Source organism: Gordionus sp. m RMFG-2023, chromosome 2 (assembly GCF_954871325.1).
Source record: "Gordionus sp. m RMFG-2023 chromosome 2, tfGorSpeb1-WG-v2, whole genome shotgun sequence".
In the NCBI taxonomy this organism is placed as follows: Eukaryota; Metazoa; Nematomorpha; class Gordioida; order Chordodea; family Parachordodidae; genus Gordionus; species Gordionus sp. m RMFG-2023.
This window is the reverse complement of record NC_088776.1, coordinates 34,608,107-34,634,591: the sequence shown is the minus strand read 5'-3', so window position 1 is coordinate 34,634,591 and position 26,485 is coordinate 34,608,107. Positions and strand designations below refer to the sequence as shown.

General features: G+C 27.2%; 1 protein-coding gene and 1 long non-coding RNA gene across 3 annotated transcripts; one reads left to right on the top strand and one right to left on the bottom strand.

Annotated features, from left to right (window-relative positions):
- Positions 1 to 873: 873 nt before the first annotated feature.
- Positions 874 to 25,981, bottom strand: LOC135923890 (annexin A13-like). Of its 2 annotated transcripts, none has more exons than XM_065458881.1 (11): positions 25,823 to 25,981; positions 19,277 to 19,358; positions 17,268 to 17,362; positions 11,510 to 11,623; positions 10,061 to 10,151; positions 9,738 to 9,817; positions 7,532 to 7,588; positions 7,010 to 7,202; positions 5,604 to 5,662; positions 1,321 to 1,473; positions 874 to 1,091 (listed from the first exon to the last, which is right to left on the bottom strand). In XM_065458881.1, exons 1-11 carry the CDS (start codon positions 25,889 to 25,891, stop codon positions 1,026 to 1,028), a joined length of 1,059 nt encoding a protein of 352 aa, XP_065314953.1. In that variant the 5' UTR covers positions 25,892 to 25,981; the 3' UTR covers positions 874 to 1,025. The 2 variants fall into 2 exon arrangements, with proteins under 2 accessions (XP_065314953.1, XP_065314954.1); XM_065458882.1 differs by having other exon boundaries at positions 1,321 to 1,452.
- On the top strand, positions 20,148 to 20,409 carry LOC135925219 (uncharacterized). Its single transcript, XR_010571584.1, has 3 exons — positions 20,148 to 20,183; positions 20,246 to 20,294; positions 20,340 to 20,409. It is a non-coding gene; the product is annotated as an uncharacterized LOC135925219 (long non-coding RNA).
- Positions 25,982 to 26,485: the final 504 nt, after the last annotated feature.

Sequence of the window (26,485 nt, the reverse complement as noted above, 5' to 3'; positions counted from 1 at the left end):
CCAAATATTAATTCTATTTTGAATGTTTTATATTATTTTATAATTCGAGAATTCAATAAATTACTCATCGAATAATTTAGCAACAGGTAAGAAATTGTTTGAGCTAGTTATTTTGGCACCTGATAGTAAATATAATCAGGCGCATAGTTATAAATTTGCTTCAGGGGGAATTTAAAATACATTTTTTTAATTTACTGTTAATTCATTAGAATTACAGTATATAAAGTAAAAATTGTTATTTCCCAAATTTAATTTGTTTATTTGGCTCGTTTTTTAAATTTGAAAATCTCATTTCACCCGAAATATGCTCCTTTTATAAATTTAAAACAATTTTATAATATAGTTTACATATTGCCTGATTACACACATTACCAATGATAATTGTAAAGCTTCCATTCTATAATGCTTTGAAGTTCGGTTAAATCTTTTATACTATTACTTCCATTTCACAAATATTGTTACTTCGGATACTTTAATATCTTAGAAATAAAATTATGTTTTAATTTTTCTGTATTTTAGGAACCCACTTACGCTTTTAACCCCCCCCCCCCTCACGATTTTTTTGAATTTGTCCTTTGATTTGTTATTAAATGTCTCAATTAATCTTCTTTTTTTTTAATTATAAATTTAGTTTAAATAAATGAGAATGGCAGTTTGAAGAATTAAAATCTTTCTTTGATTTAAATCAAAAATTTCTCTAAAAGGAAGATAAAGACTTGTAATTTACTCTTTTCCTAATCCCTTATCTACGCACGATTTCTGTTTGTCATGAATAAGTGAAAAGATTTCTAATAAATATAAATGGATCAAGAATCACTCACATAAATATCCTGAACAAAAAGTCCCCCACAAATATATTCTGAGCAGGATATATTTTTTTAATTTCTTTAATTATTTTATTTATCATTATTATAATTTAAATTTATAAAATGACATAAATTTCAATCAAAATAGTTGATATAATATGAATTCAATGTGAATTAAAATAAAGCTTAAAATAACTATTACATATAAGCTATAAATATTCAATTTTTTCGATTTCCTTGTAATAGAGCAACTAAGGCGTCCTGAAAATATCTGCTGACATCATGCTATAAAATATATGAAATATTGATATTAAATAATGAAACAAAATTAATAGTTACTAATTAACTTAAAACATATCTCACAAAATAAAACTCAAAATGAGACTTTACATTTAGGTTTAAATTTTTTCATAAATATATAATTAATACCTCTCAAATCCTAATTTATTTAAACAAAAATTGATTCAAAATGATATCAAATACAAAATCTAATTATATAAAGAGCATGCAATACCCTTAAATGAGTTTCTAGTGGGGTTTTGTATATTTTCTGATAGTCCTGCTTGATTTGAACCATATCAACTTCAGATCTGGTTACAAATATACGGATCAAGGCTTCTTCATTGGTTCCACCCAATATACCTTTCTGTATATTTTCAAAAGTGATCTAAAATATAATTGTTTTTTATTTTAAATCTTAACAAATTGGTTTGGGTTGATGTTACCTATCATCATATATTTTTACCCCAGAGTCAAACATTTATTTTACCCTAAATGGTTTAGACTTAAAATAATAACTAGAATAAATCTTAATTTATTGCCATAGTTTATTGTAAATTTATTTTGGTTTGCATATATTTTTATACTTTTGTTTTTGAATCAAAAAATATATTTCTGAACCATAAAACTTCTATTCTCCCTTGTTTTTTTATATATGAGAAACATATATTTATTTCTTTTACTTCACAATATGTAATTTTGCTTCCGTTTTTTACTAGGTTTCATAATCTAACTATTAATGTGTAGCCCTATAACTAGAATCGGCACGGTAATCATAATTAATTTTTTAATAAAGTTTTCAATGAAGGACCACAATATTAAGATGATCTCTTTAAATATAAGATCCCTGAATGAGAAACTAACTATACTAAGACAAATTATGAAAGACCAACATTACGATATCCTCTTTTTACAGGAGACCCACCTTAAAGTAACTGAGGTAAGGAACCTATTAGATTACACCTTATATTGCAGCTCAAATGCAGAACACGTATGGGCTGGGGTGGCGATTATGATACATAATAAACTAATAAGACTCGTAAGCTTCAACCCAATTTCTAGCCGAATATGCTGCCTCACCCTAAACTTAGGATACAAAAAAGTCCATTTGCTTAATATATACGCGCCTCACAATGATAGCGTTTTCTATATGGAATTGGAGAATGTCTTAAAGGAACTACCGCATCGGGATGACATCATTCTAGCAGGTGACTTCAATGCTTCGGTAGGTAAATCTAAGAACTCTTCCTGCCTTGGAAACGCCACATTAATACAAAGCACGAACCCCAACGGTAAAAGGTTAATAGAAATCTGCGAGTTTTTCAACTTGAAAATTGGTAATACTTTCTTCAATCATCCAACTCATCACATCATGACTTACAAGAGCCCTTCCTTTGGCACTACCTCACAGATAGATTTCTTTATAATTTCCACTAAGATTTTCAAATGGGTGAAAGACATCAGGGTAATCAATAAACTTAACCTTACACTTTTTACTGATCATTATCCACTGGGCTGTGAACTCAAAATTAACAACAATATCTTCCCAAACCACACTAGACAGAACAGTCTTACCACTGTAAAACATATAGCTAGAAAAGACTTGGCACAACTAAATGACTTAGAGGTGAAAGAAGAGTTCGTCTCTAAATTAACATCATGGAGAAACTCAGCAAATGGCATGATAAACCCAAACCTGACCTGGAAGGACATTAAGCAGAATGTATTAGGTAGTATAACATCATGCTTAAGACCACGCACCAAGCGCAGAGAGTGGCTCACCCCTTCAACAATACAAATAATTAAGAATCTTACAACAAATATATCCCACCATCAATTCGCAAGACATCACAGGAGGTACATTACCCACCGCATAAGAGCTGACAAAAGACTGTTCATTGCTAACTTATCAAATTCTATCCAATTCAATTTTGATAATAATAATATTTATAAGGCCTTCCAATCTCTGAAACTACTCACCACCTTTAAAACCAATCCTTTACCAAGACTACAATTAAACAACAAGATTATAACTGACCCTAAGGAACAATTAGACTTATGGATAGACCACTACATGAACCTCTACAAAACGAGATGGCCTAGACCTAGATGTGAATACCCCTTCCAATCACCCAATAAGAATTTGAACAAGTCTGATATAGTCGGTGCTATCAAACGTCTAAAAATGCATAAAGCTGCTGGAGCTGATGGAATTTTTGCAGAACTCTGGAAGATAGAGGTAAACCTAAGTGCCAGCTTACTACTTCCCCTCTTTAGGGAGATTTGGAATACGGGCAAGTTTCCTGACGAATGGATGACATCAATAAAAATAAGTCCCCAAACTGCCTTAAAGATTACAGAGGTATTGCACTAATTCCAGTCACACTAAAAATGTTCACATACATCATATCAGTCAGGATTAAACCAATCATTAACAGATTCCTTTCTAATGCTATCACATCATACAGGAATGGCAGAAATACTACGGAGTTGACCATGGCACTTAAGGTCATTCTGGAAAAGGCCAGAATGCATAAATCCCCCATCTTTGCCCTGATGATTGATTTAAGTCAAGCCTTTGACTCCATAATTCAGAATAAGATATGGCCCTTGCTGGAAAACATTAGAATAGATAAACATCTGATAGGGCTAATTAAGATAATTTACGACAATCATAGCGTAGTTCCTCAGCATTTAAATATGAAGTCGAAACCTTTTAAAGCAAATAGAGGCCTCAAACAAGGATGCATCCTTTCACCGATTATTTTTAATGTAATAATGAATGATATCCTAAATAAATCCTTTAAACAGGAATATGCACTCAACACATATTACAGTGAGCAACAACACCTCAATGATATGCACAACTCTTTAAACTTTCTATGTTATGCTGACGACGTATGTATTCTAGCCAACTCAGAATACAAATTAAGAAATATTTTATCATTATTTGTCAATAACTGTGATGGATATGGTCTAAGAGTAAACTACACAAAAACCAAACTAATCACCTCAAATACTGATGCGAGTCACTTAAACCCCTTTAACTTTGAGGGTAATACGATAGAATTAGTGTCAGATTTTAAATACCTAGGAACCAGGATAACGTCATTAGGCCTCACCTTTTTAGACACGAAATCGAGAACGAATAATGCTAGACTCCGCTATCATCAACTGTCGAAATTATGGTCATCCAACCAAATATCAACTAATTTAAAAATAAGACTCTTCAAGTCCCTAATTGTACCCATTTTTACCTACGGCCTGGAGACTTGGCAAGACTCAAAAAGTAACATCAGCACAATTCAGACTTTTATAAACAAATGCCTTAGAAGAATCACCAAAACGTATTACCCATACAACACATCAAATACAACGCTCTGGAATAGATGCGACATCCTACCAATCAATCGTCTCATACCCATGAGGAGACTAGAATTACTAGGCCATAGCTTAAGACACTCGCAGGAAAATATGATATTCTCGTCTTTAAAATGGTGCCCTGACGGTAGGAGGAAAACCCCTTAATACTATTGGTTGGCGAAATGTCTGAAAGATATGGACCTGATTAACCTCTCGTTTGCAGATTTCATGGCACTTAGCAAAAACAAGAAACATTTAAAGGAACATTTACAATACATGCTAAAATATGGCCTAAATTAATATCGCAACCGTTCTTCACCTTTACGTTCTTGCAATAAATGGAATAAGTGTATTTGATAATGATAATAACCTGAACAACAACAACATAACCTAACTTCCTCTAATAACGCACGACCCTCCTTTCTGGACACACGATATCGGCGACGATAACGATAACAATTACGAAAATATTATCTGTATAACAGGCAATGAGAAGATAAACTGGCTATAATAATAACGCAATAAATCGGACGAACCCAAATACCATTGACACAGAACATATAAGATCTACAGGACATACAATATTTTGGCACACCGAACAACAAACAAGGAAGAGACTCTACATGCAAACTTAACATAAACTCTCAATACTTAACAAGATATAAGGGTTATTTTTTTGTTGCCTCATTAAATACCACTTAAGGACGTAGGTACATTTTTTTTTTATATGACATTATTTTTTATTTCTTCCTTAACACTATTCTGCCAGAAACGGAACTAATACATCACCATTATTGTACTTCTTCCTTCTTCACTTTGCTAACAGGCTACATAGTGGTACCGTCCACTATAATAAAACGGGTAGACATCATGTATGGGATCTATATACTAGTGAAAATACATGATGCACGCTTCAACTCCTGGTGGGTGATGAAACGCTGGCGTGGTAATGAATGAATGAATGAAATGTTTAAAAAAACATCGAGGAAAAACAAGTGAAGTAAATGTATTTTAAAATGATTTTATTTGGTAATACCTTTTTTTCTTAAATATATTTGATTTTTTAAAATCCTTTTAATATAAAAAAACATTTATTAAAACCTGGTGTCTGAAAATTATGAATAATTATCATATTTTCTATAAAATTATTTATACTTTTAAAGCCTTGTGTAGTTTCCTAGCGAAAAATCCTGACGGGCTTTGGATACATTCAACTTAATGTTTTTTTATTAAAATTAAAATTTATAAGTTGAAATATAATATTTTCATAATTATTATTGTAATTAGTGTTCATAAATAAAATACAATCAGCTTAGCAACTTATTAACTCAAAATAATTTATATTATTTTTTATACCCATTTGTTAACATATCGTATTGGGAGAAGAGCAGAAACCTTCCCAACAATCAAAAAATTCTTTTTATATATTCTATATGAATATTTATTAAGACACCAAAGGTGATCTTTACTAAGAAATATCATTGACACTGTATAGAATAAAGTTAATTTTTAATATTTCCAAAATTTCAAGAAAAAATATAAATTTTCTACACATCAAGCAAGGGATTAGAGAATAAACAAAACTAAGTTTTATAATAATTTTTAAATAAAAGAACGAAAAATAAAATATATATATAATTTCAATCATATTTAAAATCAAATATAATTCTAAAAGATTTTTTCTGGCTTTATTATTTGTAAAATTTTTCATTTTTTCCATATTCAAATTGTTTACGATGTCATTCTTTTTCTATTGAAACAATCGCCAAATTATTTCCTATGTCATAGTCAATGATAAATATGTTTTTGTTAATTTAAGCAGGACAGTCACTAACACACTCTCAGGGGGCTCAAAATTTATTTAAAAAATTATTTTCAAGATGACTTTTTTAAGGTATTAAAAAAAATTTTGAAAATTTTTAGGGAGCTTAATTAAACCCCTGTGAGCCCTGCCCTCCCCCCAGTGACCCTATTGAATTTAAATCTTGAAAAGCTTCTTTCGGCACCAGGCAACTCAAAAGCATATTTTCTTCCAATTATAGCTAATGAATGTCAACGGTTCGGACCTATTAGACCGGGATAAGATTAAACCGATTGACGGACCAATTTTTTTGAGAACCGCGTTCCGGACCTATATTTTTATTTTTGTGGACTGCGGTCTTTTAATTTAAGTTTGCTATTCAATTAAATATAATTTTTTACTTAATTTTTTTGTATATTTTTTAATGTTATTTTTCTATAAGAGTTATGTTTGTTTTGTGAAGTTTTATTTTGAAATATTAAAACCATATTGTCAAAGAAGCATTTTACTTATAGTCCCAATAAACAAGAATTAAATTAGGTAAAACGAAATCCGGACCATGACCTTCACTAATTATAGCGCCCTAAAATAGCAAGATCTTTTGACGCCAGACCAAATAACAGTGATTTATCTTGGCCAGCGCCGATCAGGCAGTTTAGGATAAATTAAATAAAGCCTCAAGATTATATAATATATTTATATTTATAGTGGTAACTAAAAAAAAATATTTTTATTATAATAAATTTAAATATAGTAGTACCTAGAACCAGGAAAGCAGTTTTAATTTTTCCTGACATTTCCGATTCTATTGTTTTCTCCATGCTGACCTTTGTTAGAATTTCATACTCCTCAAAAGTTTTAGCCAGTTGCTCGTAATTACGAGTGGTTAATATATTGATGAAGACTTCCATGTTTGTACCACCGATTTTAGCTAAGCCAGCTTGGTTTAATGACTATTTTATTTATCATGAATTCGATTTCAAATTTTAAAACATATTAAAAAGATAATAAAAAAAAGGATAATTTAGTTAAAAACTGATTTAATTTATTCTATACAATTTTAAAGAAAGAGATCTTTAAGAGTTTAAATATTTAACTAAAAATGATATAATATCAAAATCAAAATCAATTATCTTTTTAAATTTTTTTTTATTGTTTTAATTTTACTCCAACAAATATCTTCTATTTTTTTGAAAGGGATATAATTCACTACTAAATTTATATTTTGTTATCCTTTGATTTTATAAAAAAACATTAGCTTGTTATAAATATATAATAAAACCTGGGCATCTTTCTTGGCCATTTCCAGATTAACTGTATTCGATTGATCACGTTTACCCTTTTATTTAGAATATTTTGGTAATCAAATATCAAATAAGGGTTATAATCTCTATATGTTTATAGAAACCTACACCTGACCCTTAACATAGTAAAATAGTATGATTTTAAAAATCAAGGCCAGAATTTTTTGAAAAATATAAATTTAACCAGCTGAAAATAACATTATAGATCATTTAACATTCACTCGCTCTTTGATTTCCCTTTGAGACCATTGGTAAATCACTCCATAATTATTTAAATTGACAAAATAAATCAAACCAGATGATAAAAAAAATTGAAATTTGAGCCGGGCCTAAAAATAAAATATCATGGCCAAAGAAAAATATCTTTTTAATCTAGACTAGGTTTGAAAATATGAAATCAAATCGGGCTTAAACAAATTTTTTGGTTCATGTTGCCGTTAAAATTATATGTATAAATTAATAAAAAAAGCTTATATTATAAATAAATTGTCAAATTTCACTAAATTATAATCGAATTAACAGAACTAGCATTAAACCACCATACATGGTCAGTCTATATTATTTTTCGGATAAAAATTGTCTAAAGAGAAGTTTGGATGATTTAGTTGTTATAAATAAATATATATTGAAAAAACTTGATAAATAATGTCAAGTAGTTATGACACCTGGTTCTGTTTCGTAATCTAAAAATCAATAGTACGGATCCCGATCATTTAAGTTTTTTAATATTATAACAATCAACTCGGCCGAAAACAAGCGATACATAAAAATAAAAATCATTAAACTATAAACTAACTTTAGCCCAGATTTTTTCGATGGAATTAGGCAAATCAAGTCAACAAAAAATCTAAAACGAATTTCATTGCAAAATTTAATTAAAGAACTCCACCTATAAACATTGTTTCATCGAAGATAATCGGCCTGCAAATAAATATGGTGCTGAGTGGAGTTCTAACCTTCATTGTATTGTAAGATAAAGCGTAATAATCACTGAGCCAATTCTAGCTTTAAAATATTGCTAGTCATTGGCATCAGAGGAGTAAAAGATTGCTCAGCAACTCTAAATTAAATTTTAGTAACCCCTAAGATATTCTAATTTTAGCACCCATAAATTCAAAAAATTATTAGTTTTTTTTTTAAATTGAGAACATAATATATTTTTAATACATAAATATTTATTTAATTCATTTAAAAAAATAAAATTGCCATAATTTTTTTTCGGCAATGTGTTATGAGGTAGACAAGAGGATTTTTTATTTCTGCATGCATACATTGCCGTAAATAATACATTGATGCTAGCATATACATTGCCGTAGGGATTTGGAATTCAGACTCCCGTTTTTATAGGAATCTGTTTAAAACCATGGAGATTTGAAATAATTATAAACGCTGCTATATTGCTCATTCGTATTGATTCAATCAAGCTAACAAAACTAAATTGGAGTCTTCAATCTTCGAATGAATAAATTGATGATTATTACAGCTTTATATATTTTATTTAAAAAAGATTCTTAAATTATTATCCTAGAAATAAATTTAGAAAAATTAATACATTTAAACCTTAAAATGTAAAACAATTTTAAAAAATTAGGGTACCGGATTTAAAATTTTGGCTAGTGTACCAGTGTTACAAGGTCTGAAGTAGTTTGAAATTGATAGCGCCAATATTCTTTACTGCACGAGAAAAAAAAGCAGGGCTTAGACCCGCAAATTTTTTTTAATAGGTTTGCTCTGGTCAAAGCCAGATTAAAATTGTAAATCCGATCCGGTTAAAAGTGGTTTTAAGGGTTCAAAAATTAAGAACAATTTAACATTTTCGCGGAGTTTCCCTTTAGTGAAGTAATTCTGACTTGCATTCCGCATATCCATAGTCCTAATTTCGATAATATCCGCTTCTTCCTTATTAATTTTCCCAAACACAGATATAGACTTATGGTTTAAGTTATTTTTAAAATGGATTTATAATTATCGATATTTTTTTCAAACCAGGTTATATTTTTAAATTGCGCTAATAGAATGATGGTCATTATTTATCAAGTTTAACTTTTTCAGTGTCCTATATGTTATTATCTATGCTGTATTTAGTGCTAGTTGTGAAAATTGTTCAAATTGATATTGAAATTTTTATATAAATTTAGACGTTGTAAATTGATGAATATAATTAATAAAAATATCTATATCTACTTCGATCAGTCTAACTAACAAATCTTGGACATCACGATTTACATCCCCTTTAATATCATCGGCCATATCCTTTTTATACACTGAATGTTTGCAACAAATTAAAGTTAGGAAGATACTGAAAATTTATTATTTCAATTATCGATATTATACTTACTATTTTAGCTAATAAAATTCCCAAACTGCAGAAAGATATTTTTAATATAGCTAGTCATAAGAATATAAAAATTATTAGATTTTTTTTTATTCTGGCAGACAAAATATATTTTAACTTAAAAATATTGGAAGAATAGATTATGCAGAACAAAACTATATAAATAATTTACATGCACTATAGGCTTGATTGGTAGCAGCCATCTGTCTAGGCGTTCTCGTTAACATAACTTCGATTAATAACTCAAAATCGGTACCAAATCCCTTGCAGATATTTAGAAAATATAAATTTTCATAATTTGTTTAGTCCGGTAATTTGTTATTTTTAAACTTCAATAATTTATTGAGCGTCTTTAATTTTGAAAATTCGGATTTTTCCAGAAATATATTCCAACATATAGAGAATAGAAATTTACCCTATAAATTTCTGACAATTTTTTTAAAAAGCTATTGAGAAAACTTTAATTTATATTGATTTCTTCCGTCGTTATTTATATAAATTAAAAATAACACAAAGGTTCATAGCAGAATCTTAAAATTCTTGGGGTAGTCATTCCTCACAGGAATACATTTCTGGCAAAATAAGATTTCTATTATTTATAAAGGAGCTCAATAAATGATTTAAAGTTGAAAATAACACACCACTAGAGAAAAAAAAAATTAAAGCTGACTTTATATCTATGGTCAAATAATTAATTCTATGTTGAATGGATAAATTTTTTGCTTTTTTCTTGAAGAACCTCTTGGATTTCAATACTCAGTATATGCAGTGTACCTATAATGGAAATAAATTTGCCCAAATTTTAGATTTTGTTCAAGCCCGTGGGTAGACCTGTCAAATTTTAAGAAATTATAAACTATTAATATTTTCTAACATCAATATCAAGTATCATAGAGAACTACAAATAGCTTTAAATTTTTCATAATATTAGCTTTCAAATAATATTTTAAACAAGTGCAAAACAAAAGTTTCGAAATTTTTTCATTTGAACCCTCCTAGGCTTAGTAACTGCTTATTAATTTAATATTATTAAAACTATTAAACCTACATTCCACACATATTTAGATTAACAGTGATATACCTTTAGACCTTCTACCCGTAAATTTATATTATAAAAATAAAATTTAAGAAATATTACCTCTATAATATTAAATATCTCAAAAAATTAGGATCACAAAAATTTTTGCTTGCCTTAAGATAAAATGAAAACGTTTAATTTCGGCCAATTTTTAAAAAAATTCAAGGTGTCTTTTCGAGATATATAGATTTCCCTTAATGTTTGACCCCAATTATTTTAAAGAAAATGTTAAAAAATTAAAATATCAAAGCTAATATTATGAGACATCTAATGCCATTTAGAGTTTTTGATGATCTTGGTTCACATTTGAAATATTGATAATAAAAAATGTAAAAACTTTATATTTTTTAAAATTTGAGGGGTATCTCTCGCCCACGGGCTTGATCGAAATCTATAATTATAGCATATTAATATTTATCAATGATATACTGCATATACCGAATTTCATTGAAATCCAAGGGGGATCTATATTATTTTGCAAATATTGACTTAGCATATAAGTTCCATAAAAATATTTAAAAAAAATTTTCATTCACTTTAAACCTTTATAGATTTTTTTATTAGAGAAGCATCAAATTCGGCGCTGGGAACCATTAAAGCATCCATTAAATCCCCATAATTTCCGCTTGTATCTGACGCTATATGCTTATGTAGGCTCTTATATAAATAAATAAAATAATGAGTAATCGAGGAAAAGGTAGAACTTCTACAATTAAATTTTCCAAAACAATGACAATCTCTACTGTAAAATTTATTTGCTTTAAATTTAAAATATTTATGGTTACTGACAAATATTTTAGAGACTTTTAAGAGACAAAATTGTTCTCTTAAAATTTCTGAATTTGAAATGTATATTATATTATTACATTATATTTCTAGTTTATTTACGTTCATATTATTTTACTATATTTACATTTATTTTCCATAAAATATTGGAATTTTGAAAATTTATTAAGGGAGACCAGGGTAGGTTGTGACACTTTTCGTCCAAACCTGATTGAATTCAATAATATTAGATATCTTCTCAATCCTCAGAGTATAGGCTATTTGAAATAGTTAATATATATTTTATAAAAACTATTCCTTTTTAGAAAATTTAATTTGAAAAAAAAAAATTTTGGCCCAAAGTTGCCTTACTCTGGGTACGTTCCACCAATATGTGATAGTAGGTTCACCAAAGAAATGAGGGTATAAATATAAAACAAAATTTTTTTGTTTTTTTATACTAGAGGCTTTGTATATTAATTTAGTGATAATACCAAATACTAAGTAATTAAGGGGTATAAATGAGTAAATACTGCATTGCGAAAGTGCATTGCTAAAAAGCAATTAATTATAATCAATCAAGATATGGTTATATAATCTCTTATATAAAAATAATTTTCAGAAACACTTTTTTTAATATATATAAATCAAATTTAAAAAATTGAGAATAAATATAAAATAATATAATTCTATTTTTACTTAATATTTGGAAAAAATAAATATTTATAGCTTAACAACTCAAATTTTATTTTTAGATTTTTAAATGTAACAAATATATATCCATAAGAGGACGTTAAATGCATTAGGAAACCAGAATGATTATTGGTTAGCGCTTTTTTTTATATTTGGTGTAAATAATGTGGAAAACCTATAAATTAAAAAAAATGATAGGTTTCTTTGATATTTAATTTATGATGAGAATCGTAAAATAATAGAAAACTTGTAAGGCACATATTTCTGGGGTTATTAATCAAAATCTCTTCATTTTTAGTTTACACGCATATATTTACGTGTTAAGCATTATTCTAAAAATTATCTTAAAAATATTGTGATTTGACCAATTGCAACTCAAAACCGACCATTTACTAAATATTCGATTGATCAAATTTGCTAGTAATATCAAATGAAAAATGTTCATATTTGTTTTGAACATCTATAAACATGTGTAAAACCTTATCCCAAAAAATATTTTAAAAATATCGCGATTTGACCGATAACCGATTTGAAACAAACCAAATGACTAAATACTGCATTGCTGGCGTTATCCATGGAAAATTCTTTATTTTTGGTTAGCAATGCAATATTTAGTCATACTGAATAATTAAGTAAATTAAATTTAGGAAAAGATCTTAGGAATTTTGTAAAAAATAATTAAATGTTCATTTAAAATTACCTGCATTTGTTTTATTCAAATTAAAAAATAAATATGCAATAATTGATAGGACCAACGTACCTATGACCAACTATGACCCAGACAACTAACTTTACAATATTCAAAATCATATTAACCCATATTTTATAATTCTGAAAAATTTTAAGATTATTTATTAAGATTTTAAAACCTTATTTATAAATCTAAATGATAAGGCTTACAATTATTTTTTGTTACTTTAGGTATGCTAAAAGTGGTTTTCTTTGTATAAATTAATATTTTGCTCAATTTTCCAGACTTATAAAATAATAATTTAAATTATAATTGCAATGAACAGACCTTCCCCTAGACGCAAACTTCCCCGGTGGGAATATGGAATTTATCTGGGTTAGAAATATCTCGTATTTAAATTATTCTCTGAGAGCGATTTTTAAATTTCCAAAATTTTTAACCAGATATTTATTTCAGCATGTGTAGAACCAACCCAATAAAATTCAGACAATTTTCACCGCAAACCTTTATGTATTTTTTTTAATTTATATGAAAAAACCATATAAGAATCTATATAATCAATTAAGGGCAATTCTAAAGTTCATGGCAGAATTATTTGAAATTCACAGTGTGGGTACACATTGCTGGAATAAATTTCAGGTAATCGAATATTAAAAATTAAATATAATATTTAAAATCGAAAGATTCCGAATCCCCCATGATCAATTTACAATATAAAGATTTATTAATTATAGAGATTTTGCTCATAGACAGGGTTGCCATGTCTCCCCCCATCAGTGGGAATCTCCCACAATTTTTTAGTTTACCCACATACATCTCACTCCCACAAAACTCTCACAATTAAAAATCTCCCACAATTTTTTAATTTCTCCCACAATTTTTTTTTTAGTATTTTAATGTTTTTAATATATAAATAATAATTTTGAGAGACAGTATTTAATTATTTTTATATTTTTAAAATAAATTTTAAATATTTATTCGAAAAATATGTCTAGTTCTTTTATTTTATTTTTCCGCTCTAAAATATATTTTTTTTTAAATTCTCCAATTCTCCACTCGACATTTTCAAGATTTTTGTGTTAGAAAGAATAGAAGTTAGAACAGTATGTATAATTATTATAAATATATTTTAAATTACTTAATATATTTTATATCGTTATATTGCAGTGCTCCACTAGTTTCACATGTAGGAAATCTACTTCATGTAGTTAATATTCAGTTGCAATCAGAAGATTCTTTATTGATAAAGATTCACAAAATCATGCTACAGCTCTGTTCATCTCTACAGTTAAAAATAGATAATAAATTTTATGGCGCTATTGCTAAAAATATCATATTAAAATGTTCAAATATTACTATAATTAACGTATTTTTAAATGAAGCAAATATTTTTATTGACAATTTTGGAATATTTACAATCAAGATTTGATTTTAATAACTCTATTTACAAGTGTATAAATATTATGACCTTGGAACAGAAACCATCATTTGATGGTTTTTGTAATTTAATAAATATATTAAAATTACCGATAGACATTGAAGCCTTGTTTGAAGAGATTGTAATTTTTTCCATTTTTTATGATTCGCCAGAATACTTAAAGTTAGATGGTCTAAAAGCAGAGGAGAAATGGGTGGAATTTTTTCGTAATAACGATAAATCCCCATGCTTGGAAAAAATTTGCGAGTATGTTTTCTCCTTATCTCATTCTAATGCCTCATCGGAGCGCATTTTTAGCCTGATGAGGACTGCCTGGAGAAAGGAGAGAAATCGAATTGCTTTAACAACATCAGAGGCCGAGTTAATGGTTAAACATAATTATAAAATGTCATGCCAGGTAATTTATAAATATCTTAATAACGATGGTAAACGTTTAGTTCCATTATTTAAATCTCAAATAAAATATAATTAACTATAACTATTTGACTTTCTATATTTTATAAAATCTTATTTATACATTTGCATAAAATCAAATAAATTTATTTTTTACATTGTAGAATTAATATTTTGAATATTTTGGCAAATCATAAAAATAAAGAAGCATTACAATCTCCTCAAACATGACATCATATTAAATCTTATTAATAATTATCCGATAATAGTAATAATATTCTTACTTTGGTATTTCTGCAGCATAATTTAGTGAACCTTTATTAAATTATATTCTTCTGATTGCAACTGCATATTAACAGCATATAGTAGATTTCCTATATGTAAAATTCCTAAATATACTTCTGCCATTTATTTTGAAAATTTTTTTCAAAATATTAGGACAGCTTTTATAATCTATTTATTTTTTAAAGGTTTGTAAAATTTTAAAATTCTACGATGGCGCGTATTAGGAGGAACCTGTCAACCAACATTATGCTGACTCAATTCTACTCTGGTTTTTGCCAAATTCACTAAGGAATTATCAGATCAGAAAGCTGCCATGCAATTCATTGGTAATGCCAAATCTGCCATATTTACCATTATATATGGTTAGCTATGTCTTTGGATATTTCATATCTGGAGAAAATTTTTTTAATAGTTTTATTGAAATGACATTAATTTTGTTGAAATAGGGGAGGATCAAGGGAAATGTTTTGATATCTCCTTATTAGATGCATCTTTTAGAATTGCATATGTTTGCACATCTTTCAAATCATCAAGAATTGACCTTCTGGATATATCCTAAAACATTGATAGCCTTGCTCATTTGTGTTCTACAAAGTATACTTTTCATTTATATTAGTCGTTAAATAATATGGGGAAAGATTCTACCAACATTGTGATGTTAAGTAGCTCTCTCAGCGTCTACATGAGCGGGGGGGGGGAACAGTTTGCATCCTAATATCTATAAAGGGGTAGGGGGTAGGGGTTAGGTGGTAGGGGGTAGGCATTTTGGGGGGTAGGCTATAATAATCTAGAAAATTTTCCATTACATTTTTAAATTATCTATGGATAACATTTTGGTATATTAGGGGTAGATATATATTTTTTAGGGGGGTTTGCATCCAGTGAATATACTGTCATGTAGACGCTGAGCTCTCTGAATGTTGTACTGCATGATAGGTATTTACCATTTCCGCAACTGTAGTTTCATCTGTATTATTTCTTATTTTTGAAGAATATTTTTGTTTTGCAATAGATGTTGATAGACTGCCCTGTACTGATTTATGCTTTGAAGATTTTTGATGCCTCAAAATATCATATTCCCTTCCCCCATTGTATTAACTAAATACTGTAGAACAACTTCCCCACACTGATTATAATTATTTTTTACATGATAAATTTAAAATTTTTTTTTTTTTATAAAATCTTATTTATACATTAGCATAAAATATATTTTTTCACATTGTAAAATTACAATTTTTTTATAAAATTTTATCTTGTTTACATTCTTTTGTATTTAAAAAAGATCGTTGGTTATTATTTTTAAACAAAATTAATATATAATAATAAATCAATATGTTATTTTAATAATAAAGATAGTATTTAAGAAATTTTGTGTCGTACTATAATTACCTATTTTGAAAAATAGTTGCGTATTTTATTTTGGAAAATAGTTACTTATTTTATTTTGAAAAAGAGTTCGATATTTTATTTTGAAAAATAGTTGGCTATTTTATTTTGAAAAATAGTTGTCTATTTTATTTTGAAAAATAGTTGGCTATTTTATTTTAAAAAATAATTACCTATTTTATTTTGGAAACAAAAAATTTTTTTTTAGCAATTTTCATATTTCTCCCACATGTTTTATATTTCTCCCACAAAATACCGAATTTCTCTCACAATTTGAAAATTTTTCACCTGGCAACCCTGCTCATAGATGGCAGAAAGGTTTGGACCTCCATTTGCCAAATCTCGAGGCTTACATAATAATATTTTGACTAAAATATCAATCAGACCGTTTTTAAAAATCGACCCAAATCGGGCGTTTATCGACACTGATTTTGTTTTAAAAAAATGATTAGAAAAGTGATTAATTATTTAACAAAACAATAAAAAGTAAAATTCCCTTTTTATCTATAAAATTCCTTTTTTGTTTACTATCTATAAAATTGATATTTTAGTTAAGAAAACATTCTTTTACAGTTAAGATTTTTTTAGATTTTCTTTTTAAATGCCATATGTTTTTAATCCTTTATATATAAATAGCTAATTTTTCTCACTCTTCCAAATAGGCGATTATATTCAGAAGCTATTAATTGTCTTTCATAATTTGTTCTGCCACATATAACTCCTATCACTACTTTATCCTTGGTTCCTAATTAATTTTTTTATAAATAAATTTTTGTTAGGTAAGCAATTTTTACTATTAAATATTTTAATTTAAAACATTATAAATATTTAAAATTATATCATATATTTTTTACATGCAAACACCTTATTTATATACACAAAAATATTTATCGAAAAACACGAGTAAACTCTTTTTCTTTTCTTCTTTCTTTTAATATTAATTAATTAAATAGGAAAATCATTAAAATAGATAGCGCAAATAACAACAGGTCCATTTCTCCACATCATATAATATCTTTTAAAACCAAAATATAAATGTATCAATGTAATTTGCGTAAAATATCTAAATCAACAAACAAATGATTCCATTTGATAGGAATATATTTTAAATGATAGTAGATAAATGTAAATTTAACATATATGGACAATATCTATCTTTTTAATGCCTTAGAATGATTCATTTATAAGGAGAGTTGATATTAAAATTTAAAAAATAATAATCCTTGTCTCACCGAAGAATGTTTAGCCAACAACAAATAAATTAAAAAGCAATGTAAATACTATATGTACTAGAATATTTTATATCCATCTTCTCTCGCTTCATTTATACTTCTTAGTGAATAAAATAGAGCTGCTCTTAAGATGGTCACCCTATGAGTTTTTATGGGTATATAGTTATACAATATATTTATATTCTTCTTAAAAATAGAAAACTAACAAGAACAACGCGTAGCTAGACCCGCGCTTTGGCCGGTGAATGTAAAAAATTTTAGTTCATCATCAAAGTTATCATTGCTATTTTAAAAAGAAAGGTTGACATATGAGCCCGCAACATCTTTGATGAGGCCTTTCTAATCTACACATCTACCTTTAATTAATAATTTATTTAATCTTAAACAACGGTAAAAACAAATTAAGTTCAATAAAAAATGAAATAAAAATTTTAAAAGATGGTCTAAAATTACCAACTAAGTTCATTCTTTCCTGTCTTTATTTTTCTATTCGCATTTTGAGATGCTATCTTATTTATAATTAATAGATTTTAAAATATCAAACATCTGTTTTTGTTTTACTAATAATTCTTCTCATTTTTTTTATCTCAAAATTTGTGGATCAATTAAGGCCTTTAAGCAAAGTTTACTTATAATTCTATTCTTTCGTTGAAATCATATTTGATTTAAAAGGTCATATAAACATTTTAAGATTTTTAAAATTTAAATAGTTTAATTAATATAATAATGACAAGATTTTAGGAAATAATTATAATAAAATAATTTTTTACAAGGAAGTTGTTCTCAAGATCATAAGAAAAATTGGTGTAATAGTATACAATTCTCAACTAAGTGGCAAAGAATAGTTCGATTTTAATTGTATATTAAAAATTATTAAAGAAAAAATACTAAAATAAGTAGTGAGATCGCTAGGGATGAGCATAAGAGTGCTCAACATTTCAGCCCCCTTCATAATTTTTTGGGCTGTAACTTAATCATTAAACAAAATTTTTGGAAAGAGCAAACCAGAATTTTACAATCTAATCGAATAGATTTAAAATTAAAACCGTTTTAATATCCTGATCAAGTTAATACCATAATAAAAAAAATGCGTTAATATATAAATTGTTATTTCATTCACAAATACAATTTGAACCACTAAGCCTAAGAAAGTATACTAAGCTTAAGTGGTAGGGAAAAGAAGGGGAGGGGGTCAAATGAATGGGGTTAAAATCCTTTCCCCACAAAAAATAAGGAAAACACCAAATATCTGGCAAGAAATTAATTGCCAGCGATAATTAAATAAAAATTAACTTTATTATAATATAATACCTCGTATAATTATTATAAGCTTTGCTATTATAATTAAATTAGTTTTCTTGGAAGTTAACTATAATAAGGTTATAACTGAGTTAAATCATCGTGAAAATAATTTTTTTTTAATTTACCAAATCCGGCTAAGGCAGTGTTCAATGTTTGAGCATCAGTTATAGCGTTGAAATTCGAGCTTTTGACAATCGTTCCAGATGCCTAATAAATTATATAGATATAAGGTATAGACAGAGGCGTCGTTAACTAGGTGTTATGGGTTCTGCAGCACTCCCTTTTGTAAAATTAACAACAATTTTGAAAAATAGAGTATCTCTAAAATTAACATTCACTTTTTAAAAATTAGCACCCATTTAGAAAGATGCATTATTTAATTATTATAGCTAATTTTTTATAAATATATAATTATTAATCTATAGCCTTCCCTATGTTTCCTATCGCCAGAATAGTAAAACATAATAAAAAATGAAATGGTAAAATATATAAGATATTATCATATAAAATGAATTAATTTCTATCATTTTAAATAATATTATTGACAAGTGATGATAGATTAAAATGATTCTGACTATTATTCCACAATATTGAAATATTATAGATTTAACATGTAATTTTTTAATTGGATAATTTTTGACATTCTATCATTATTCTTATTCGAATAATTTTATTTTAATATTTATGAATATTATTCGAGCAGTAAAATATATTCGAATTAATAAATAATATTTTTAGAAGCTAATATTTTTATATAAAATTATGTATAGTTTATATTTATTTGTTATTTATAAAATTTTTGTTATATATTAATGATAAAATAACCTAAATTATTTATTGCCTTACTTTTAATTTTATTTAAAGTGATTGATAATTATCTAAATTACAAAAGCTTAATCAATAATGTTGTTTAATTTTATTATTTGGTGACAGAATAAATTTAGCTTTGATTTTCATATTACATAGTTTTTTAAATGGTCTATAACTTCCATACCTTTTTATATCTTGGTCTTACAACTACAACATATTTTGGTACAGTAATATCACAATTTATTAATATAATATCTTCTTTTTAAAAATTTCATTCTTGGTAGTGTTGAATTTGCCCAATACGACTCGATCATCCATTGGATTTCTTGGCGCGTTTTATTTCTTAAATTGATATTTATCATATATTGCCATATACAGGTGAATATGGATAAACAGGTATAGTTCCATGCACGAGGTAATCCTTTCCCTTGGAATAAGAGTCAATTTATATAGCCTTTTGTCAAATTGTTTAAACCAAAAAATTCCAAAACAATTTATATGTATTATATAGTAGTACCCTAGAGGGGCCCATCCTAAATGAACTAAGGCCAGGCCAACAAATTCAGTGCAGGATTCTAATGTATAGGAGGCTAGATATTATTAGTATTTTAACCCTTGAGTGGTATACTGAAGGTATCATTTAGCCAAATAACAGGACTCTCAATAAATCTAATAAATACGAATTTTATTCACCTCTAGAATCAAACTACCCCCTTGAAAATTTTATTGCAATGGATAAAATTAGCTTTAAGAACCTATGTTAACCCATTGGAGGTGAAAGTGCAATATTTTATTTCAAAGTGAAATTTCTTACCAAATTCAATAGAATGATAGATTTTTTAAAACATTTAACTGCTCATCAAACATTTTATTTAAATTTATTTTATTCATTCCTAAAATTGTACATGGCTACGGGTCATTGCCATTTTTTATGTCCTCGGAAATATTATTAGACCTCGAGGTTCATTTAAGAAACTCTTGAAACTATTTTAAATATCAAATTCTAATCACTCTCATACAAGCTGCCCTTTCATCAAAGCTTGGTGCTATAGATCTCATTCCTCCTTAAGCGTTTCAGCTTTTTATCCTCAGTTGTAAAATTTTGATACAAACTTGAAGACTTGAATACTATCTATTCACATTATACTGCAGCTTTAGACTAGGAATAAAGCTCCAATCAACTTTCAAGGCATAGAGATTCGAATTTACCATTGATACAGAATACTGTCAAAAACTCACACTCTAAAGCTCACACTCGAAAGCTCTTCAAAAAAACCTTTCTTCATCTAAACTAAACCCGAGGATATAGAATGCCAACAATACGACTATTTTGCCAGACCAAATATCTCCGCCTCGGCCATATGCTCTCTAGGTTACGAATGGTTAGAAACAATACCTAGTTCTAATTTAGGCTTGTTACTTACCAACGAAGAACTTAATTGCTAACGGTCTTCGATTAGGCTATGAAATCGTAATACCGACATCATGTTTTCTCTGTGACATCCATATCGATAGTTTGGGCCACCACCCTCTAAACTGTCGTTTTTCAAAAGGCAGATTACATTCACTAATCAATTCAACATCAATAGAACCTTGGAATCCACAAATATTTATTCCATGTTTTACAACCCCCTCTGGCCTAAGCTCTGTCATTCAAACCAGACCCGATGGAATGACTCTAGTTCTCTAGAACCAGTGACCCCTACAACGGGGGGGGGGGGTCCGAAGCAACTGCTTCTATAAATTTCTATGGGGGTACTTTTTTTTTTAAAATTTTTATAATTTTTTATTTTAAAATTTTTTAAAAAAAATTTTTTTATTTTATTTTTTTTAAAATTTTTATGGTCGATGTTTAGCAAATTAGTTTGTTATCCGATATTTCTTATCATAAAATTATTTTCCCACTTTCAAGATTTGGCGCAAAATTAAAATTTTATCAAAGGGAATAGTAAAAATTTAAATATTAAATCTTATATATAATCATTTATAATTTTTAGATCATTGTCAAAATATGCCCAAAAATATTAACCAAAAAAAATATAAATGCTTATCTCGCAATCAAGCCTTCTGGAGGAACAGGCAACAAGATGGCAATATGATGAGCCTTATTAAACTTATTGCAGATTCTGAGCCTGTTCTTAAAATGTATATACAAGATAATGAAGAAAGAAGAAGTGAGAAAAAAATTAAGGGATTAAAATCTAAATTATATTCAAATCTGTTATCATATAATAACATAAATATTCTTATTGAAACCATGAAAAATATGGTTATAAAAAAATTCAAAAGGAGATTGAATTCAACAGGTGCTATTCAATTATAGTTGATGGCACATATGATGTATCTAAATCAGAAGCAATAGCTTTGATAGTGAGATATGTTGAAAATAGCGAGACACCTAAGCCCGTTGAAAGGCTGATAGACATTTATTGTACAATACAACGGGCCTCGATATTAAAAAGAATATAATATCCAAGCTTGGCTCCATGAATCTACCCCTCGAATTCCTAGTGGGGCAAAGCTATGATGGCGCCTCAAACATGAGTGGAAGAATTAATGGAGTGCAGGCTTCGATTAGAGCGGAGGCGCCAAAGGCAGCTTTAATTTGGTGCTATTGTCATCGATTAAATTTAATAGTTGTTCAATTATGCCAATCAGTAAAAGAGCTGCGAAATGTCTTGGGAATATTAGACGAAATTTACGTATATTTTAATGGTGTTAAAAGATATGAAGTACTCAAAACATGTCAGAGTGATTTACTGACAAAATCACATAGATTTTTACGCATCAAGAATACCACTCGGCAATATTATCTTAATTGTTTCGATATATAATGTTTATTTTATATTTATAGAAGCTGGCTAACATCATATAAGGCGATTGTAATTTTTTTCCTACTTTATGATGCTTTGAGGGCAGCTTTGGCAAATTTAAAGGATTCTGAAGATCCTGCCACTTCCACTATGGCTAGTGCTATAGTTTATAGAATAGAAACATTTGATTTTATTTTATCACTATGTGTTTTGGATAAAATATTGTTGATAACAAGCTTGGCTTGTACAAAATTGCAAACCATTTCGAAGGATATAGGGTTTGCAATAAATCAAATTCAATTGGTAAAAGATTGCCTGATTAATATGAGAAGTATAATTTAAATTATTATCTTTTATTATTTTATAATCCTAAAATAGATAATAACACTGAATTTTTGGATGTCTTTTCAAAGGCCCAAGATTTTATGAAGAAGAGAAATTTACCTTTTGATTTTGAAAGTTCAAGACTTCAAACATTACAATCCAAAAAGGAGATATATATATATACTTTCATCATTAAATATAATATTTTATTTTAGCTTTAAAATCAGTGTGTTTTATGCTGCACTTGATTTAATTATTATGCAGTATAGTGAAAGATTTAACGATGAATCGATAAAATTTTTGAGTCAAACATCATTTTTTACCCCAAAGGGAATGGCGGAAAAGGCAATTGTTAAAGATGATATCAAGGATATCTGTGAATTTTATCAATTAAATACAAGTCAAGTTTTTGAGGAAATGTTGATGTTTAGAAATATTCATAAAATGGCTAAAACAGGGGACATAATTATTACTCGTGACCTAGAGGTTAAAGAAGATTTGTCAGATTCTGAGAATTGTAAATTTATTTAATTAAAATATTTTTACTAATACATTATTTAGCTTCTTCTGATGATGATAATAATTCTGAGATGAATGATTGAGACTGGAAAAACTATTCATTTATTTTACCTTATCATCTGCTTATAAATTTTTCTGCTTTCCCTAACAATTTTATATAAATATTTATTAACTATTCCTACTACATCATGTACTGCCGAAAGGGTCATGAGTAAAATTAAACTAATTAAAACAAGACTTCGTAGTGTCATGAAAGATCCATTTCTTAATAATTTAATCATTTTATCAATGGAAAATAATTTATTTAAACAATTAAATATTGATAAAATTATAAATTCTTTTGCTTTCTCTTCCCCTAATTTATCTAAATTATTAATTTAAAAATAATATTTTTAAAGCATATATTTTTTACATTATATTTATATTATAATAAATATTGATGCAATAAAAATTACTTTTGAAATTTATTGGTGTCAAAAAATAATTTACAATGGGGGGGGGGGGTACTTTAGGGGGGTATTCTGCTTCTATCCCTCAAAAGTGTAGGGGTCACTGTCTAGAACCAATTTATACCCCACGCTTGGGAATATAAAGATCGTTCTGTCAAATCTTTTTCTGTCAACTCTATCATGAGAGCAGAAAACACAAAGGTCAATAAATATAGCCACCTAAATAATCTCTTATTTGTTCCATTAGTTCCAGACACTTGTGAATCATTTACCAAATCCTAAAACTATTCAAAACGAGGCTACGTTTAATTACAGGTAATCTAATAGAAAGTTTCTACCTGCAACAAAGAATATCGATCAAAATTTGCAGATCGGATAACGAGTAACGGTAACGCGTTTCTTTTTTTGAGTAACGGTAACGCAAAACGTTACTCCAAATTTTCCTTAAATAATATTGAAAAACATATTTTATTGTATTTTATTTTGTTTATTTTAAAATTTTAAAAATAATTTAAACCGAGTTTCTAATTCACATCAACCATCAAATTCCTTCATTTTTATTTTAAATTTTCGTTGTTAAATTCTACATCAAGATTGTTAATATTAATATTGAATCAATCAATGTATGTAAATTTATATTCTTATTAATATTGAAATTTATTTTATAAAGAATATATTGTCAATTGTACATTTTCTTCAGATGTAGATCAGTAAAATCTGCTTTGGCTCAAATATGAACATTTTTTACACCAATAAATAAAATAAGTGTACAAAGTTGTGTCCCAAAAATATTTTAACCTTTATTACGAAAAACTTAGGACCCTCCAAACTGTGCAGCCATTTTTAAGGAAAAAATGGAATATCTGTAAGATGGAACTCTTTCTATAATTCAGTGATATTAATAATCTTATTGAGGAGAATGGCCACAAATTTGACGAATCTTGTGCTAAATCCAAATTACAGAGATTTTCAGATAATGACAAGTCATTCATAGATAAATATTGTATTACTATATAAATAATTTTATAAGTTATGTAACCTGTTCCTCCGGCTTTTTCTATTTTAGAGAGAGAAGAAAAATGCATTTAAGAAATCTCACTCCATCCAACGATAACTATTGTAATATTTAAAAAATGGCTTTAAATTGTATTATTTTTATTAAATGGAATACCGATTTTTTTTAAAAAAAAATTTAATATTTCCTAATGTAGTTTGTATAAAAAAATAAGTAATATTAAATTATTTGTTTTGATCTTTTAAGGATAATAGTCTTAAATTATTATATGAAAATTTAAGGACGATATCATGTAAAATTGAGTGATATTAAATTAAAATTATTTCTTTTATTTTTTAATAATAGTCCTGATTTTTAGTATGAAAATTTAAAAACAATATCATGTAAAATTAAGGAATATATAAATTAAAAATATTAGGTAAATAAAATATGAAAATTTTGGCTTTTTGCGAAATTAAGTTTTTTATTGCCTTCAAAATTTCGTCTTGAACTGTGAGGGGGAAGTGGCAAAAATGTTGGAATTGTTTGGGTTAGGATTTAATAATCATTTGGATATACCCATACCTTAGAAAATTTTTCATTATAATTTTTATAAATTTTCTTCCCAACTATAATTATTTTGAAAAATTACCATTAATTCAAAAAAATATTAAGTTATACTTTTTGAAAGAGAGATGGGGTTGGGAGAAGGGTGTTAAATTAAACTTATTGCAATATTATTTAAACATATTAAATATTAACCTTATATCCTTTGCTGAGTGAAAATATTGACACTAATATCAAGGAGAATATGTTGGGATTATTGAACATATTTTGATTTATAACTTTAAAATAATTTCTTACAGTAAATATTTAATTTGAAAAATATTATTATAAAATGAAATTTGTAATAATATAAATAATTTGTTATTTATAGAGGAGAACTAATTTTTTTTGGATAAGATTAACATTTGTAATGGTGTTTTGTTTTTTATGTTAAAAAATAATGTATAAAATTTTTATAAGGATTTTTAAAAATCTAAATGATAATATTATAATTTTCTAATTTAAAATGATGAATAAAAAAATGATGAAAGAAAAAATGAAATCAAACAAAATCATATCACATACATGACAATAACAAAACTGCAGGCAAAGTAAAAACACGAGAATTCTATGGATGAGTCAGAAACAATTGCCAAAATTTAATATTTTTTAAAAATTTCTTGTGTATAACAGGGGTATGTCTATGTAATTCCTATAAAAAATAATATATTTCAATAAAGATATAATATTTTTAAAAATAGAAAAATAAATATAAAACTTATACTTACATCACAGAAATTTACAAATGTGTTAAATTCTTTTATATTTTTGGATAAAATATTCAAGTTCTAAATTGTAAAAAGTTATCAACTATAAATT

What these genes read in the sequence shown, in the direction of transcription:
- LOC135923890 (XM_065458881.1), bottom strand. Translation starts at nt 25,891, where the DNA reads ATGTTCAATAATCCCAACATATTCTCCTTGATATTAGTGTCAATATTT. An exon ending in ATAATCGCCTATTTGGAAGA is followed by an intron (nt 11,624 to 17,267) that starts GTGAGAAAAATT and finishes TATTTATATAAG; the next exon opens with AGCCTACATAAGCATATAGC. An exon ending in CAATCAAGCCTATAGTGCAT is followed by an intron (nt 9,818 to 10,060) that starts GTAAATTATTTA and finishes GCAAACATTCAG; the next exon opens with TGTATAAAAAGGATATGGCC.